The 16,656-nt window shown below is 51.9% G+C and overlaps 5 protein-coding genes across 5 annotated transcripts; 2 read left to right on the forward strand and 3 right to left on the reverse strand.

The window, feature by feature from the left end:
* The first annotated feature begins 98 nt into the window (after positions 1 to 98).
* Positions 99 to 2,775, forward strand: ASPBRDRAFT_444967 (Kelch motif domain protein). The gene is made up of 3 exons (XM_067625207.1): positions 99 to 598; positions 672 to 758; positions 838 to 2,775. The coding sequence occupies exons 1-3, from the start codon at positions 271 to 273 to the stop codon at positions 2,664 to 2,666; spliced, it is 2,244 nt and encodes a 747-aa protein (XP_067481559.1). The 5' UTR covers positions 99 to 270; the 3' UTR covers positions 2,667 to 2,775.
* A 105-nt stretch (positions 2,776 to 2,880) lies between these two features.
* On the reverse strand, positions 2,881 to 4,437 carry ASPBRDRAFT_39439 (putative DNA repair protein Dds20/Mei5). The gene is made up of 4 exons (XM_067624145.1): positions 4,393 to 4,437; positions 4,212 to 4,299; positions 3,312 to 4,065; positions 2,881 to 3,215 (listed from the first exon to the last, which is right to left on the reverse strand). Exons 3-4 carry the CDS (start codon positions 3,963 to 3,965, stop codon positions 3,099 to 3,101), a joined length of 771 nt encoding a protein of 256 aa, XP_067481560.1. The 5' UTR covers positions 3,966 to 4,065; positions 4,212 to 4,299; positions 4,393 to 4,437; the 3' UTR covers positions 2,881 to 3,098.
* On the reverse strand, positions 4,393 to 7,251 carry ASPBRDRAFT_39441 (ubiquitin ligase complex subunit HRD3). Its single transcript, XM_067624146.1, has 4 exons — positions 7,096 to 7,251; positions 6,886 to 7,023; positions 4,889 to 6,814; positions 4,393 to 4,822 (listed from the first exon to the last, which is right to left on the reverse strand). The coding sequence occupies exons 1-4, from the start codon at positions 7,136 to 7,138 to the stop codon at positions 4,422 to 4,424; spliced, it is 2,508 nt and encodes an 835-aa protein (XP_067481561.1). The 5' UTR covers positions 7,139 to 7,251; the 3' UTR covers positions 4,393 to 4,421.
* Positions 7,252 to 7,733: 482 nt separating this feature from the next.
* On the reverse strand, positions 7,734 to 13,891 carry ASPBRDRAFT_39443 (DNA-directed RNA polymerase II subunit RPB1). Its single transcript, XM_067624147.1, has 5 exons — positions 13,370 to 13,891; positions 13,139 to 13,295; positions 13,014 to 13,084; positions 8,083 to 12,953; positions 7,734 to 8,028 (listed from the first exon to the last, which is right to left on the reverse strand). The coding sequence occupies exons 1-5, from the start codon at positions 13,496 to 13,498 to the stop codon at positions 8,013 to 8,015; spliced, it is 5,244 nt and encodes a 1,747-aa protein (XP_067481562.1). The 5' UTR covers positions 13,499 to 13,891; the 3' UTR covers positions 7,734 to 8,012.
* A 419-nt stretch (positions 13,892 to 14,310) lies between these two features.
* Positions 14,311 to 16,003, forward strand: ASPBRDRAFT_52451 (Set1-mediated histone H3-K4 methylation subunit Swd1; the record flags this gene model as incomplete). The annotated part of the gene is made up of 5 exons (XM_067626904.1): positions 14,311 to 14,380; positions 14,433 to 14,494; positions 14,554 to 14,642; positions 14,714 to 14,854; positions 14,914 to 16,003. The coding sequence occupies 5 exons, from the start codon at positions 14,311 to 14,313 to the stop codon at positions 16,001 to 16,003; spliced, it is 1,452 nt and encodes a 483-aa protein (XP_067481563.1).
* Between the last annotated feature and the right edge of the window lie 653 nt (positions 16,004 to 16,656).

Consider the following 16,656-nt stretch of genomic DNA (forward strand, 5'->3'; position numbering starts at 1 on the left):
CTAGTCCATTTCCGGCTAGTCCGCCACCTGACATGCGGCTCTTCCCTTTTCGGCGACGATCGGCTTGGCACTTGCCGCTTCTTTCCTCGTCATTTTCCTTTTTTTTTTCCCTTTTCTCTTGCCGCTGAGAAGAGACGTGGGGTCGTTGCGATCAGCATCAGTATGTGAGGGGAGTGTGTGCTAACACGGATTGCTCTTATCATTCACCATCTTTGACATTGGTTATACTCCTTTTCTGACCCCCTGGGCCCGTCTGTTCAGTCGGACCCTATGGCGCGGCTATCGTCCTCCACTACCGCCAGGAATAGTAACGCTTCGTCGCCCTTTTCGCCGTTCCACGTCGACCCACCGCGTTGGACCGGGTCGTCCAGGACTCCTAATCCGATGACTCCCCTCTCCTCCACTCCTCAGAGACAGTCGTCCGCATTCCTCATGCCCCCTAGTCCTAGTGGTGGTCGCCGTGGCAGCACGGATTACCGCCCGAGCATCCGCAAGGCGCGAGGCCATGTGCCTGCCTGCCTGGTCAATGCTTCGGTGACGTATTGCAATAATGACCAGATCTACGCTTTCGGCGGCTTTGATCAGTACACAGATGAAGGTGCATATGCCTAAATTCCCATACTGTTCATTATCTTGGTCTGCTACTAATGCTTTTCACTTTGCTGAAATAGTTTACAATCACGTCTTGCGGTTAAATCTCAACACTCTTCGGTGGGAACTGGTCGATAACTATGGCGACATTCCCGGTGTCCGCATGGGTTAGTTTCCCCGCATATTTGGATCCTTTCCGATAAGGAAAACGCAAGACATACTAATTTATCCCCTCGATCGTTGTAGGTCATACGGCTACCCTCTACCAAGGTGATAAATTGATTGTGTTTGGCGGAGAGAATGAACACCGCGACCATCTATCCGACGTTGTCATCCTGGACATTTCGACCTCTACCTGGACTCAGCCGGAAATCCATGGACCGATACCCCGGGGAAGGGCTCGCCATGCCGCCGTCATTCACGACGAGAAGCTTTTCATTATGGGAGGAGTAACTGGAGAGAACAGTGTGATCCTTGACGACTTGTCGTATCTGGATTTGAAAACCTGGACCTGGTCTCGCACCTGGAGATTCACGGCTCGTTTTGACCACACCGCCTGGGTTTGGGGCGGCCGCCTCTGGATCTTTGGAGGCCTCGATCCCGATATGGAACGTACAACGGATATCTGGTGGCTGGATCTCAAAGGCATTCCGTCTCTTGGAGCGGCGACTTCGCAAGGTACCGTGGATTCCCCAGCGCCAATCAGCAGGATTACTTATAGTCCAGACGCTATCTTTAGTAGTCCCCAGCAGCAGCTTTCGGGCCGGTCCGGTAGCTATGCTGCGAATTCCGGGAGTGTTCAAATTCGCAATGGCAATCGTCGGAAGCCGATCGCTCCGGGCGCCATATCCTGTCTTCGGTTCAAGTCTGGCCCTCACGTGCCTGCACTGTTCTCCGGCACTCATTTTCAGGCTTACGCATCCGGAGTGCTCCTGGATCTGATTACTCCGTCCGAGACAGTGCGTACCTATGAGTGCAACCTGTCATCACTGGATCTGGACTCTTTGCGTTGGCAGCGGCTAGCTGACGGACAGGAAATTTTCAAGCCGGGCTTTCGATGGCATTATTGCACCGTGAACGCTGACGGCACCAAAGCGTGGCTGCTTGGTAGTAGCCTCGACACCGGTACTACTCCGGGAAACAGTGATGATAATCATATGAGCGAGGTGCTTTGCATTGACCTTGAAAGATACGGCTTGCTGGGGAACGAGCTGTCTGCCTTTTCACCCAGTCAAAGTCGAACATCGCTTTCCGAACCAACGGGAATGGGCCCGTTGTCCGGTTTGGGAGCTGACCTTTCGGCAGCGTTCGATCAACCCCCAGAGTCCGGTAGCGGTGCAGACTTTGTGATTACCGCTAATCCAGATGATCTGGTTGACACGGATGATGAGGCGGATGACCCCACTGCACAATCAGAGCCAGCCTTCCTTTCCCCGAATACACCCACTTCCCCTCCCATTCATGTGCACCGGATCATCCTGCAGCTGCGATGGCCCCATTTCAAGAGGCTTTATTCGGCTCAGATGGCTGAATATCACGCAAACAGGATGCACATTCCCGAACCGTACTCGGTTGTGCGTGCGTTTATCTACTACCTGTATACAGATAGCATCGCTGGCCACTTGGAGTTTTGTTCCGATATCATCGACGTTGCGGGAATGCTTGTCATGGCCAATTTGTACGACATGCCCAAATTGCGTCTACTCTGCGTCAATCGCCTTAGCCGCGAACTGGATGTAGAGAACGCTGCAATCATCTGGGAACGCGCAGGACGTACCAATGAAGAGTGGCTGATGCGTCGTGCCGCTCAATTCTGTCTTGCCAACTGGGGGCGTGTTGTCCGGACCGATGGCTTCAAGTCTCTAAGCCGGCAGAGTTTAATCGAGCTGTGCGAGGTGGTCGACACCGAGGGTCGTATTATCGCCGGGCCTGAGCTGGAGATGGTTGGAGCTTTCGGAGAAGGATATGGATCGAATAAGGATCCGAAGCCTTCTCAGATGGCACTGAGCGGTGCTATGGCGGATAATATGGAGGATATTGAGGGTGATGAGATTGACGGCATGGACATCATCTGATGTCACGTGTTCGTTAGGAAGAGTGTCTGCGTAGAGCTTCCTTCCTTTTCTTTTCTTTGTTTATCTTCATGTTATGGACTTTGATACAGCATTTACGATATGGAAAGGCGTGAACCAGGCTGAGAACATATGTATGGGACAGGATGGCATTATGAGATGGGGGTTTTGCAAATTGCGATCACGATAGGGAGTATTTGCAGTATAGCATTAGCATAGAATGATCACTTGCTTGTTTTATTGGTGTTGTGGCTTGCTTTTCAGCGTAGTTGTAGCGAATAAATCCCTCTCATCCCAGATACACAGACATACAGACATACAGACATACAGACATACAGACATACAGACATACAGACATACAGACATACAGACGTACAGACATACAGCAAGTAAAGAGTATTTTTCACATCCACAAACACAATTGAACTAATAGAATCACACCCATCTCTGCCCCTCACCATCAAACCCAATAACTTTGAAATCGATTCCCATCGTCTTCAACATCATCCCTATCGTAAACTCCTCTTCTTCTTCTTCATCCTCTTCCTCCACCTACCACACGTATAATATCAGCATCGATCCCAACACATCAAACACACACACAAAACAGAAGCAGAAAAAGGGAAGAAGCAAAAAGGCCAAACATACCTGATCCTCACCCCTTTTACCCCCACCCTTTCCCTCATAGTCATAGTCATGATCATTTTCATGATGATTATCATCCCACCACCCACCACCCTTCATCCTCTCCCTCTCCCTCCAACCCTTCACTCCCCCCATCCTACTTACCCTTTCCCTCGCCCCCTCAAACACCTCCTCGGCCACTCGCTGCCCCACACCCCTCCACTTCACGATCAACTTCTCTAATTCCTCGTCCCGGTGAGATTCCTCGATGCGGTGCGCTTGCGTGACTGTTTCTAGTTGTGTGCGGAGGGCAAGGAGTTGGGATTGGAGGTTGCGGTGCGTGGTTTGGAGGGATTGGAGGGTGGGGTCTTTGGTTTCTTTGGGGATACTTTTGGGGGTACCTTTGAAGGTTTCTTTAGGGATGGTTGATGGGTAGTTTGATGGTTGTAGCTGCTGTGCTTGTGCTTGTGGTTGTGCTTGTGTGTCTTTGGGAGAAGAGGAGGGTGGTGTGTTCGTGGTAGTTGTCTCTAGGGCTTGTGCTGGGGCTGGTGCTGGTCTGCGCAGAGGCGATTTGAATGGTTTGGTGAGCGTTGATGAGGGTGATGATGATGATGATGTGATGGTGGTGGTGTTTAGACGGCGGCGTTTGGGATTGGGTGGAGTTTGGTTGGGGTTCATGGTGGGTGTTTGTCCTTTTTGGTTCTTGTCTGATTTATTTCATCGTAAGAGGGGCAATGTTTAAGTGAGGTCTTGATTTGCAGTGTAGAAATAAACTGTAATGGGCGGCGGCGTTTGGGATTGGGTGGAGTTTGGTTGGGGTTCATGGTGGGTGTTTGTCCTTTTTGGTTCTTGTCTGATTTATTTCATCGTAAGAGGGGCAATGTTTAAGTGAGGTCTTGATTTGCAGTGTAGAAATAAACTGTAATGGGGGATGTTGTAGAGGTTGAATAGAAGTGAAGTAAATTGTATGAGGTGGAAAGTAAAGAAGATGCTTATCGATAAGGCAAGTCAGCTGATAAGATAGACACTTCAGTTAGTTCTACAGCTGCATAGAAAGTAGTGAAAGGTATCATTCGTGTACTTAGTAGATAAAGAAGCCATATACATTACTGCGGAAAGCACAATTCTATATCATTAATGTCCTACCGCCCCAGCAAGCCAATCATTAAATCCCGGCTCGCCTGGTCGAGGAAACATGCCCCGATCATTGTTGTTGGCATTACCTCCTGCCGCCGGATTCGCGCCGCCGTTGTCGTTCTGACGCTGGCGGTTCCGCTGCTGTCTCATGTACACGAGGACAAGCAGCGTCGCTGCAAGACCGACAATGATCAGTCCCTCCAAGACGCTATCGTCAATGTCGAGCTCCAACTCATCATAGTAGCCGTCCTCGCGGTGGTCGTCCAGGCGGCTGTTTGACATCAGTTCGTCCTCCTCGTCCTGTTTGTACATCTGTGCGCGGAAGGCGGCCTCTTCTTCCTCGTTGTTCTGGATGAAAGTGGCGATGAATTCCTTCAAGGTACGATGCGACCTCACTTCTGCATTGATGTGTAAGTATGGTTGTTCGGATTTCTCAGCGAAAATAGTGATTCGGAATTTCTTACCTTCTTCCTCCTGGATGGGGTTGATGTCTCCGTTCGTGAGCCAGTTCCAGTATCCCCGCATCCGCAGTTTAAGCAGACTGAGCTTCACGGGCAGATACGCCTCAGAGCTAGTCTCCAGTGCCAGATCGTAGTATCGCTTGGCCATGTGGAAGTCTTGGTCCACGGCAACGCCATTCTCATGCATCCACCCCAGGTTCCAGTACGCTTGTGCGCTGTAGTGCACTTCGGCCGCCGTGTGGTAGCAGGTTGAGGCCTTCTCCGCATCCGCCGCAATGCCCGTGCCTGTCAGATAGTAATCGCCCATCTTGAGCAAGGAGTCGATATTCGCCTGCTTGGCAGAGCGTGTCCAGTAGATTAGAGCCAGCGCCGCATTCCGCAGCAAAGCCGGTCTGCTCTTCTTGGCTCCGGGGAGAATGGTATCAATGGCGAACAAGGACCGCTGTTCGTCCAGCAGAAACGCAACATTAGACTGTGCATGCTCGTAGCCCTGCTCTGCAGCCATCAGCGCCGGGATGAGAGCCCGTTCCTTGTTCCCGTTCTCGTACGCGGTGTTCGCTTCTTCAAAAGATGAATGGATGACTTCCGCCCGCTCTGCGACCATCTTGTAGTAAGACGCGGCCATCCCGCAGTGTCGTTTCCGCCCAACCCCATTGTTGGACAGCTCGGCCAGGTAGTAGAAGGCTTCCATCCAACCCCAGCGCGCAGCGAGTTCGAAATAGCGGGTGGCGGTCGGGACATCGCCTTGGTCCAGGAACAAGGCCCCCAGTCTCGTTTCGGCGGCTGGGAAGTCCTGCTCAGCCGCTGCCTTGAAGTATGATGCAGCTCTGAACGCATCTGGTGTCACACCATAGCCATGCAGGTACACCAGTCCGAGCTCATGCTGGCAGAGTGCATCGCCATTCGCAAGTCCACGCCTAAACCAAGTCTGGGCGGTTGCGAAGTTCTGTTCCACCCCCTCGCCACGCAGGTACATCATGCCAATATGGCCTGCTGCTTTCGCAGCCAGCTTCTCAACTCCAACAGGGTGGTTAGGGTTCACCGACCCATCTTTATTCCAGTACCGCTTGGTGACCTGTCTGAAGTAATTCATCGACTTGCGGAAATTTCTAGGCAGGCCGCGACCCCCTTCGTAGTGCATCTTGCCCAAGCTGAAAGTAGCCTTCAGTTCACCCTTTCTCGACATCAAATCCAAGTACTCCAAGACGTCTTCCAAGCTGGCTTCCGTGCTCGAATGCGTTCCATCGCGCACAGTATTCGTCGACACACTGGCGCCTTCACCATAGACACCGCCCTCTTCGTCCGCCCAACGGTAGGACTCGCGGATCATGCTATGGCCACCGGGCGGTCCAGATCGGAAGTAATCAATAGCCTTGTCGGCCACTTTCTTATAGTAGTAGGTCGCTTGATCACAATCTCTGGGAGCCCCGATTCCAGCATGGTAGCGGTACGCAAGGGTCATTTCCGACTTCGTGTTGCCCGCTTCAGCCGCAAAGGTATGGTATAACAGGGCTTTGGCCTGGTCGCGCTCCACCGCACCGCCCACACCCGTTGCATACATAAAGCCGAGCATATATTGTGCCGTACCATTTCCAGTCGATGACGCCAAGGTCTGATACCAATGGAACGCCTGCTTGAAATCTCTCGGGTGGGTGTAGTTGCCGTAGAAGTTCATTTCCGCCAACAGGAAGATTGCATCGGGGTTTTGGTCCTCCTGCGCCGCAATTTTGAGTTCATTTGCGGCCCTTGCAACATTTGGATCAAGTTTTTGCTTGTGTGTCCCATCCGCCGGCGGTCCATTCATGAATAAGATTCGGAAGGCTTCTTGGGCGTAATGCCAGGTGTACCCCAGAAGGCCGGACGGTTTCTCAGGAGCGACAACGGCGATTTTGCTCTCTCGGAGAATTCGAAGGGCATTTTCGACGTGTTCTGTGGGCGTATCAATCGAACTATTTGTTAGCAAGGATGAGTGCGCTGGCGTCATGCACAGGGCCGCTCACCGTGTCCAGGTCGGACGTTAAAGCCCTCGGGCCCGCTCGAGGACTCAGCGTGTGCATATGATTCAGGAAAGACATCTGTCAGAGGTTTTTGTGTGTCGGGCTGTCCATTAGATTCAACCGCAAGCGCCTGCAGAAGCACTGGAAAATGATGCTTGAAGGTCAGTTGCTATCGCGTGATGCGGCTAAGCTCCACAGTAAGAGAGGACTCACGAAGCGCCAACGGCAGGAAACGCCACAGCCACCAGTTCTTCATGTTGTGTGTGAAAGTTGGATAGAACTGAACAGTGAGAGGCGCATGGCGACTCTGTGCTCGAGCTTCCGATAGAGTAAGAGAGGGGAGAGGAGCTGACAATGAAGATGAGCACTTGAAACTCGGGGAGTTGCTTGCTCGGCCCCGATGCGGAACGGGCCACCTGGCGTTGCGGAGCTTCATTTCACCGACGTTCTTGGCCTTCACTATGGAGTACTAGTTATAGTTACTATCTACAAGTGCATCTACTTCATTCATCTAATCATCGATCACTACAAGGCACATGTGTTGGCAACCATTTTCATTATTATTGACCTCCGGTCTCGCCCATAACCCATCTGCAGTCGTCTGTGTACAAAGCATAGGGATATTGATCGATCGCAGCAATACACGCAATAACTCGTCCTCGATGCAAACTCAGAGAAAACAACACCATCTCCGGAGAGGACCATCGTATTCTCATAACCGAGTCATGGTCCACAAGCATCCTCAAGTCTAAACGCTTGGTAGTTCAATGTGCACAAAAAAGGGGAAAGCAAACAAAACACAGAATATCACCAACCCACAAAACCGTTCGCAATTTCAGCAGGCTGGCTCGAAAAAAAAAAAAAAAGGTAGAAAAAGTAACTAATACGGGATAAGAGGGGATCGACCTGCAGGCTGGCGCAAGAAGAGAAAAACATACAGTTAAAAACGGATGGGTGAAAGGGAAAGGCTACAGGCGCCCCAAATTCTGCATGAAATAACCAACCAATTCCGCAACATACAATGCAAGATGTTTTTTTCTTTTCTTCCTCTTAGACGTCGTCTGGGAGGTAGGTGATAGTACAATGATACAGCGAAGGTCAGAAAGAAGCAGAGCAACCATCTTAGGATTTCACTGGCGTGGAGATCTGCATTTTCAGTCAGTAACCAAAGACTTCTCAATCGCCATTCGAGTGACTTACGTAGGGCTAAAAGCCGGCGACGTCGGGCTGTAGCCAGGAGAAGTTGGTCCTCCAGGGGACGTTGGCGAGCCGGCAAAGTTGGGAGATGTAGGAGAATACGTCTGGGGGCTCGTAGGAGACCACCCAGGCGAAGTAGGCGTGTACTTAGGTGAGGTGGGGGAAGTGGGTGATAGATGCCGGCCAACGCCACCAACAGCAGGGCTTGTCGGGCTGTAGCTAGGCGAGGTTGGGCTAAAGGCCGGTGAAGCCGGGCTGAAACTGGGTGAAGTAGGACTGTAGTTCGGCGACGTCGGCGAGAACCCTGGCGAAGTTGGCGAGTAAGAGGGCGACGTAGGAGATGCCTGGCCATACGCAGGAGAGGTAGGAGAGTAGGCCGGTGACGTCGGAGCGAATGACGGACTCGCGGGTGAGAACCCAGGAGACGTCGACATGAAACGAGGACTGGTGATACCCATGCCCGGGGACGTGGGGGAATAGCTCGATGTCGGGGAATAACCAGGCGACGTCGGGTTCGCGCTGAACGGACTGCTGGGAGAATAGCCTGCAGGGCTTGTAGCCGCCGGACTGAACCCGCCTCCAAAGCCGCCAGTAGGCTGGTATTCGGTAAAACCACCAGGAGTCTCGGCGCCGGCTTGGCGAATGGGAGAGAAGTTCGACTCGGGGTCGGGGGTGCCGATGTAAGCGCTCTCCTGCATAGGGGAGCCCGTGTCATACTGAGTAGCAGCACCATCGGAGATGATCGCATCCTTGGCGCCGATGGCTCCCATAACACCGAAGCGAGCATTGTTCGACACAACCGTGTTCATGAGGTTCTGGTCCAGGTAGATATCAAACTCTCCGGTACCAGCAGGGGCCATCTGGCCCAAGATAAGGTTCTCAGAAACACCACGGCAGTCGTCCAGCTCTCCGAAAGCAGCCGCTTCCAACAGAATCTCGACAGTTTCTTCGAACGAACAACGCATGAGTGCACCGTTATCCGCACGGTTGATACCGTGGCGAGTGACGGGTGTCAGGTAGCCTCGCACAGTCATCACATCGACCAGCAGCGCCAAATGGCGGTGGTTGACGTAAGAACCGTCAAACGCAAGCACTTGGGTCAACTCGCGAAGAACAGCTGTCCGTGCAGCTTCGATACCAAAGACCTCAAAGACCTCGATAAACTGGTTGGAGTACGTGCGAGTAGCATCAACACCGGGGATTGCCAGAACCTCACCCAGGGACGAGCCACTTGTTTCGAGGACCCACTCCTTGCAAAGTGGATCGGTCTTGCTTGCGAACAATGAGCCATCTTCCAAAACTCTAACCTTGCTCTTCTCGTTAATGAACGCCCGCTCGACGCCAGGAACACCACGGAGGGTAAGAGTGTCAAGCAGATGCTGCTCCAGCTTCTTGAGCGTAACATCGTATTCGATATCGTCATCCTCCTCGTCCTCCTTGTAATCCTGGATTTGACGAATACGGATAACCTGCTCATCGGCGTTGTTATCACTGAAGATAACAGCAATATCCTTGGGGTAGGCCGCCTTGATCCTAGACGCAACGTCCTGCACAGTAAGACCCTTATCCAGAAGCTTCGGCCGGCTAAGGATGATACGGAGCAACCACTTAGACTGGCGCGACGCATCATCCGTGACATCTTCGGGAATGATAAAGTAGGACTCGACCATGTCCCGATCATTTTCAATGACAGTGGTTTGGATATCGGGATCGTAGTAGATCTCGGTGGCTTCCGTAACGGAGCGCAAGCTGGTGTGTTCGACAGCGCTTCGCAACTGCTTGGCACCCTCCTTGTCAAAGGACCGAGCAGCTTCCTGATAGACCGTCATAGAGGGGGTCTTGATGTTGGTAGCAACGTTCAGAATTTCCTTGAGACGAGGAACACCCAGAGTAACGTTCTTGGACGAGACACCAGCAAAGTGGAAAGTGTTCAGTGTCATCTGCGTGGCAGGCTCACCAATAGACTGAGCAGCAAGCACACCAACCATTTCACCAGGATTGGCACCAGCCTTGGCGAACCGGCTCTCAATGGCTCCAATAACATGCTGGAATGCCAGCTTATTCATGGAGTACTCCGTAACTAACCTGCGGAAGGCGAGACGGCTGCGAAGCTGGGCCTTGAAGAGCAATGTCGCATTTTCCTGGGCTTCCCGCGAGATGATATCGTTACCACGCACCACAAGCAAACGATCCAGCAGAGAGCGCACTTGAGGAATGACCTCCGCGGGATGAAGATCGCTGATGGTACCTTCACGGATTCTGAAAGTGGTTCTGGCAGTTTCCAAAATACGCTGCACGTTGATCGGGAGCTGCATCATCTCCTCGTCTTCCTTGGCCACACTGCGGAGGAACGCGCGATCCTTAAGAAGCTGCTCCCACTCGTCATCCAGATGTCTCTGGACTTCGACGTCACCTGCGATTTCGTTGGCCTGCTCGAGAACCTCCGGTCCCAGCGTACGCTCAGGATCCATCAGATCAACACGGAAACGTTCCCGGAACTTATCATCCGAGCACTTGATGATGTCCACCCGCTGGTTCTCGATATGAGCACCGTCAAGACCATCCTCTCCGTAGATGAACTGAATGATATCACCCAGAGAGTTACGAACAGTGCCATCATACTTGACCATGACCTCTTCAAGAGCCTTAACCAGCTTACGTTGAATGTAACCGGTTTCAGCAGTCTTGACAGCGGTATCAATCAAACCTTCTCTACCAGCCATGGCGTGGAAGAAGAACTCGGTGGGCGTCAAACCACGCAAGTAAGAGTTCTCAACAAATCCACGAGACTCGGGCGAATAATCGTCCTTGGTGAAGTGAGGCAAGGTACGATACTTGAATCCGAAAGGAATACGCTTTCCTTCGACGGACTGTTGTCCGACCACGGCAGTCATCTGGGAAATGTTGATAGTTGAACCTTTAGAACCAGACCGCGCCATCTGAATAGCGTTGTTCAGATCCTTCAAACTCTTCTCGGTTTCACTACCAGCCTCATCACGAGCGTTGTTCAGAGCACGGGAAACCTTACTCTCGAAGGTCTCACGGACGTTCATACCGGGCAGAGGCTCGAGAGTGTTGTCAGTAGCACTTGCAGTAATCGACTCGACCTCCTTCTTCCTGTTGCGCACACAGGTCTCAATCCGCTGAATCGTAAGCTCATCAGGGATAGTGTCACCGATACCGATACTGAAACCGTTATGCAAAAGCCAGTAGTTGACGATTCTCTGGGCACCATTGAAGAAAGCAACAGCCGTACCATGACCATACTCGTTGAAAATAGTATGGATGACACCACCACCGCTAGCACCAACAGTCTTCTTAGAGAACATGCCATACATCAGCTGTCCGTTATGAATGAGGAGACCACCGTCAGCCAGAGGAGAGAACTTTTCAGAAAGCGGCGAGTTATCCTTATCCACACGCAGAAGGTTGAGGCCAGAAGGAAGCGCCATACTGATCATCTGCTTTCCTGTCCAGCGAGGTCTAGGCTTCAAAATTGCCGGGGGGGGAATCACCCCATCCCAATCAGGAACCCACATCATGACGTTCATCACTTGATCCTTGGTCAAGAAGACATCACGCCGGCAAATCTTGTAGATACCGCAAAGCGTATCCTGCACAATACCCATGAGCGGGCCGTTTCGCTGGGGAGACACGATGTTCATGGGGACCAATGCCAATTGACTCAGTTCCGCGCGCGATTCCTCGCTCTGAGGGACATGCAAGTTCATCTCATCACCATCGAAATCAGCGTTGTAAGGAGTAGTGACAGACAAGTTCAACCGGAACGTGGAATATGGCATGACACGAACACGGTGACCCATCATGGACTCTTTGTGAAGAGAGGGCTGTCGATTGAACAGGATGACATCGCCATCCATGATGTGACGCTCGACCTTCCATCCGTACAACAACTGTTGACCACCGGCTCTCTTGGCATGACGAAGATCAATGCGCTCGCCGTTGTCTCGGACAATATACCGAGCACCAGGGTGTTCATTCGGACCGTTCGATACCAGTTGCTGCAATTTTTCGATGTTGTAGGGCGTCACAACCTCGGGATAAGTCAAGGTTCTCGCGATACTCTTCGGAACACCGACCTCCTCCAGAGACAAGTTGGGGTCACCAGTAATGACAGTACGTGCAGAGAAATCCACACGCTTACCCATCAAGTTCTGTCGTAAACGACCTTCCTTACCCTTCAGACGGCTCCGGATAGCCTTGACGGGGCGATTCGACTTCTGCATGGCCTTCGGCTGGCCAGCAATATCGTTGTCCATATAGGTGGCGACATGGTACTGCAAGAGGGACTCGAATTCGCGCACGACGTGCTCTGGGGCGCCTTCCTGCTCACAGCGTTGAACATTTTGGTTGGCTCTGACAATTTCAGCCAGCTTATATGTCAGATCATCCTCACCACGCTGGCCGCTGGTGCTGCCACCGACAAGCACACTGGGACGAACAGGAGGAGGGGGAACCGGCAAGACGGTAATAACCATCCACTCAGGACGGGCATAGTCATTGCTCAGACCCATGATACGAACATCCTCGTAAGAAATGTTACGAAAAACGTTCAGGGCAACCTGCGGAGTGATAACCTTCTTTTCGGGCTGCTGCATGTCCATCTCGTCCATCATCTTGTTCGGCTTCCACGTTCCAACAAGAGTAATACCTTCTTTCCGAATCTGAGGCTGGGCATTACCGCAACCACCGTGCATCCGAACGGGTTTGGCGTTCTCTTTCGAGAAAGGCTCGTCATCGTCCGGGGGAGGGTCGGCTTCGCAGATAAGAACGTCTTTGGATAGTCGCCAGATGTGGTCGAATCGTCTTTTGGGGTCTCGCATGCGCAGAGCTTCTAAAAACTTGGGGTCGGACTGGTTCTATGTCAGCAAATATGCCGTGATAGAGTTGCCATCCCATAAGGGATGACTAACCGTATTGGCTTTGATCTTGCCACAGTTGTGGCAGACCGTCTCAAGAAGCTTCTTGATCTTCGTCAAGAAACCTGGAGCAAACGTTAGCAAATGATAGGATCTCCCCTGGCTGGCCGACGACGTACCAATATGATAAACCGGTGTGGCAAGCTCAATATGTCCGAAATGACCAGGACACTCCTTCTGGCCTTCCTCACAAGTTTCACAGTTCCATTGCCGATCGATCGTTCCCAAGCGTGGATCGTTCAAACCCTTCGTGCGCGGCCGTTGCCGTTGATCGTCCTGTTTGTTGTGTTCCCGCGTTAGCGTTTTGCCACGTTCAGTCGGTGTGGGCGGCACTCCAGGAAAAAACAAACCATCGTCTCCGGATATTCAACATGGACCACACTCATCCGCTTGATCTCCTCGGGTGAGAACAAACCAAACTGAATCTCCTTGATGGTGCGCAGAGGCGCCTTGGAGTAGGGAAAGTACACGTTCGCCATGGTGATGGTTGGTGTCGTCGGTTAGTCGATTCTCCCGGGGGTATGCGATGACGAAAGAGTCGAAATGGGACCCAGTAAGACAGAAACTGACGTGTCGGAAGCACTGATCTATAAACACTCTAGATGGGCTGAAGCGACGATGCAAATGTTTGCGAGCAAACTGGCCGGCCTAGGCCTCTGGCAGCCCTTGCCACGAGGGCGCCTGCGACCTTATCCACCGACTGCGCGAAGCTCGAAAGGGGCGGGAAAAAGAGGGTCACGGTCGATCTTGGCGATATCTCCAGCTCGGAAAGTGATATCGCGATGCAAAGCGCGATGGTCGGGGGTGTTAAGCGATGGACAGGAGGCGTGTTGAGGTGATGAAAGGGAGACGGTTGGACGTCAGGTTAGTCGGCGATGGGGCAACGAGTTTTCTGAGCCGCAAGCTAGCGCGACCACCCGGCCCTTTAAAAGTCCGTAACGCTAAACTCAGAGTGGGGCCATAGTTGAGGTGGCAGTGAACTCTCCACCACTCAGAGTGCAGTTTTCGACCACTCACTGGAGAGGCAATTGACAAATTTATGTGACCTCTTCACCGCCCGCCCGTCGCTTTATTTCCCCTTCGGCTTCAATTCACCTTTCACCAGCCGGTATTTCCCTCCCCCGCCCGGCTGTAGTTCATTAACTCTGCGGCTATTGACTACACTGGATGTTTGCTCCCGAGCGAATCTCCCGGCCTTCTTCGCAGGCTGGGAAATTACCGCCTCTTTTGTCGTTTGACTTTCTGGCTTTGACTTGACGCTTGCCGAAACATTCAGTGTGAATCGAACATCATGAATTTATCTCTTGTTGATCCCTTCGTCCTAGCTCAGGATTATCCGGATACATTGTCGGAGAAGCTGAGTATGTCGCGCACTTCCCATCTTTTACGGTGTGATCACTGACCCTCTACCAGGAAGTGGACATGCGACTTGCCTACGGTTTAATCGCAAAGGAGACTATCTGGCGTCTGGACGGGTTGGTTGCCAACAATATGCGGAGATTGCTTCAAGTTCAAATCAATAACCGTGTCTCAGGTCGATGGAACAGTAGTCATTTTCGATGTGGAAACCAACGGGGTTGCGCGGAAGCTACGAGGTCATACCAGGCAGATTCAGTCACTAAGGTAGGCTACCCACGCACCCCTGGGCGCCACCCACCCTACACACCTTGATGCTAATTACAGGCGGTGTACAGTTGGTCAAGAGACGGCCGTTATCTTCTGAGTTCATCTCAAGACTGGAAATGTATTCTATGGGATTTGAAAGATGGCTCCCGGGTCCGCACCGTTCGCTTCGAAGCTCCTGTTTATATCGCAGAACTACACCCTTATAACCAGTATGACAGCCATCCTATCGCTCAGCGGCTAGCACATTGTTGACGCATTTACCCTGCAGCTTGCTCTTTGTAGCGTCTCTCTTCGAAGATCAGCCTGTCCTCGTGGATGTTTCATTACCAAAGCCCGTCAAACGCATCCTCCCATCCGCTCCGTTCCGCCCTCCGCCTCCAAAGAACGAAGAAGTCGACCCCGCCGTTGCTGCAAAACAAGCAGCTCAAGATGCAAAACATTCCACGTGCGTTACGATCTTCACTGCTTTAGGGAACCATATCATAGCAGGTACCTCGAAGGGTTGGATTAATATAATCGAGACACAAACCTGTACCACAATACATTCCACTCGGCTCTGCAACGGTGTGGTAATTTTACTTCGCCTAGCGAGTAACGGTCGGGATCTACTAGTCAACAGCTCTGATCGCGTTATACGCACAATTCTCATGCCGGACCTCTCGCAACTAGGCGTCGATCTAGAGCCTAGCAACATCAAACTCCAGGTAGAACATAAGTTCCAAGATGTGGTGAACCGTTTAAGCTGGAATCATGTCGCATTTTCTTCCACCGGGGAATTTGTTACTGCGTCCACATTCATGAACCCTGACATCTATGTCTGGGAACGGAGCCACGGCTCCCTGGTCAAGATATTGGAAGGCCCGCGCGAAGAGTTAGGAGTGGTCGAGTGGCACCCTAGCCGCCCGATGGTGGTTGCCTGCGGCTTAGAATCCGGATGCATCTATACCTGGTCGATTGTGACGCCTCAAAAATGGTCAGCCCTGGCCCCTGACTTCGGCGAGGTCGAAGAGAACGTCGAATATGTCGAGCGCGAGGATGAATTCGACATTCACCCAGCGGAAGAGATTCACCAGCGCCGTCTAGACCAGGAAGATGAAGTCCCTGACGTTCTTACAATCGAAGTAAACAAGGACAGTGCGGATGAGGATGTTGTCGCCTCGTTCCGCATGCCTGTTCTTCTCGATATTTCGGACAGTGAAAGCGAGGACGATATCGTCGCCGTTGGGCCTGGGACAATGAGGAGGCGTAGTCCAGGCGCAGCCCGAGACCGAACAAATGCCAATGGGGATGGGGAGAAGGACAGTGTAAGTGGAGGTAGGAACGGCAGCACACGAGGTCAAAAAGGTCGACGGCGTTGATTTGTAGTTCTCTGTGGGCTAAAAAACTGCGTTTCTCCCCCTGTTTCCCGTGTTGCTTTTGTTTTACTTTGCGGGTCATCTATTGGGTTATATATCAGTTAGAGGGTTCTTGGCGTCTGGTAGGCTGTCTCAAGGAACATGGCATACTCTTCGATATACTTACGGTACATGATCGGTTCGGAGTCTCGGTGAAAGGGAAAAAAAAAAAAGTCCAATAGAAACCATTTCAAGGGCTCTGTATTCTCTTAGCCCTTCTTTTTTGATGCTTCTTTTCTCGTCTAGTTCATAATTAAGTGCCAAATAATCGGTGGCTATTCCATGGAACTGCCACGGTAATTGGAGAGTATTGAGTGTGAATGGAGCGGCTAGTGTTCAGGGGCCTCGAAAGGTCTGTCACGAGTAGAACTCAGTCAACTGCAACGATTATGTCATTTCTGCAATGCAGTCGGCCTGACTGGCAGACTTCCCACGCATACAACATGGTAATGAGAGTTGCATTTGGACACTGGCGAAGCCGGTACTCTATAGTCATCACATCACTTCTTGGAGTCAAGTGGCACCTCATCTTGTTGAAGAGCATTTAATAACAGCATCTTCCGCAACGGTGGTCACTTGCATGTGTGATTCATAGGATACTTCATGTCCTGATATCT

The sequence above is a fragment of the Aspergillus brasiliensis genome (genome assembly GCF_001889945.1).
Source record: "Aspergillus brasiliensis CBS 101740 unplaced genomic scaffold ASPBRscaffold_3, whole genome shotgun sequence".
NCBI classification, from domain to species: domain Eukaryota; kingdom Fungi; phylum Ascomycota; class Eurotiomycetes; order Eurotiales; family Aspergillaceae; genus Aspergillus; species Aspergillus brasiliensis.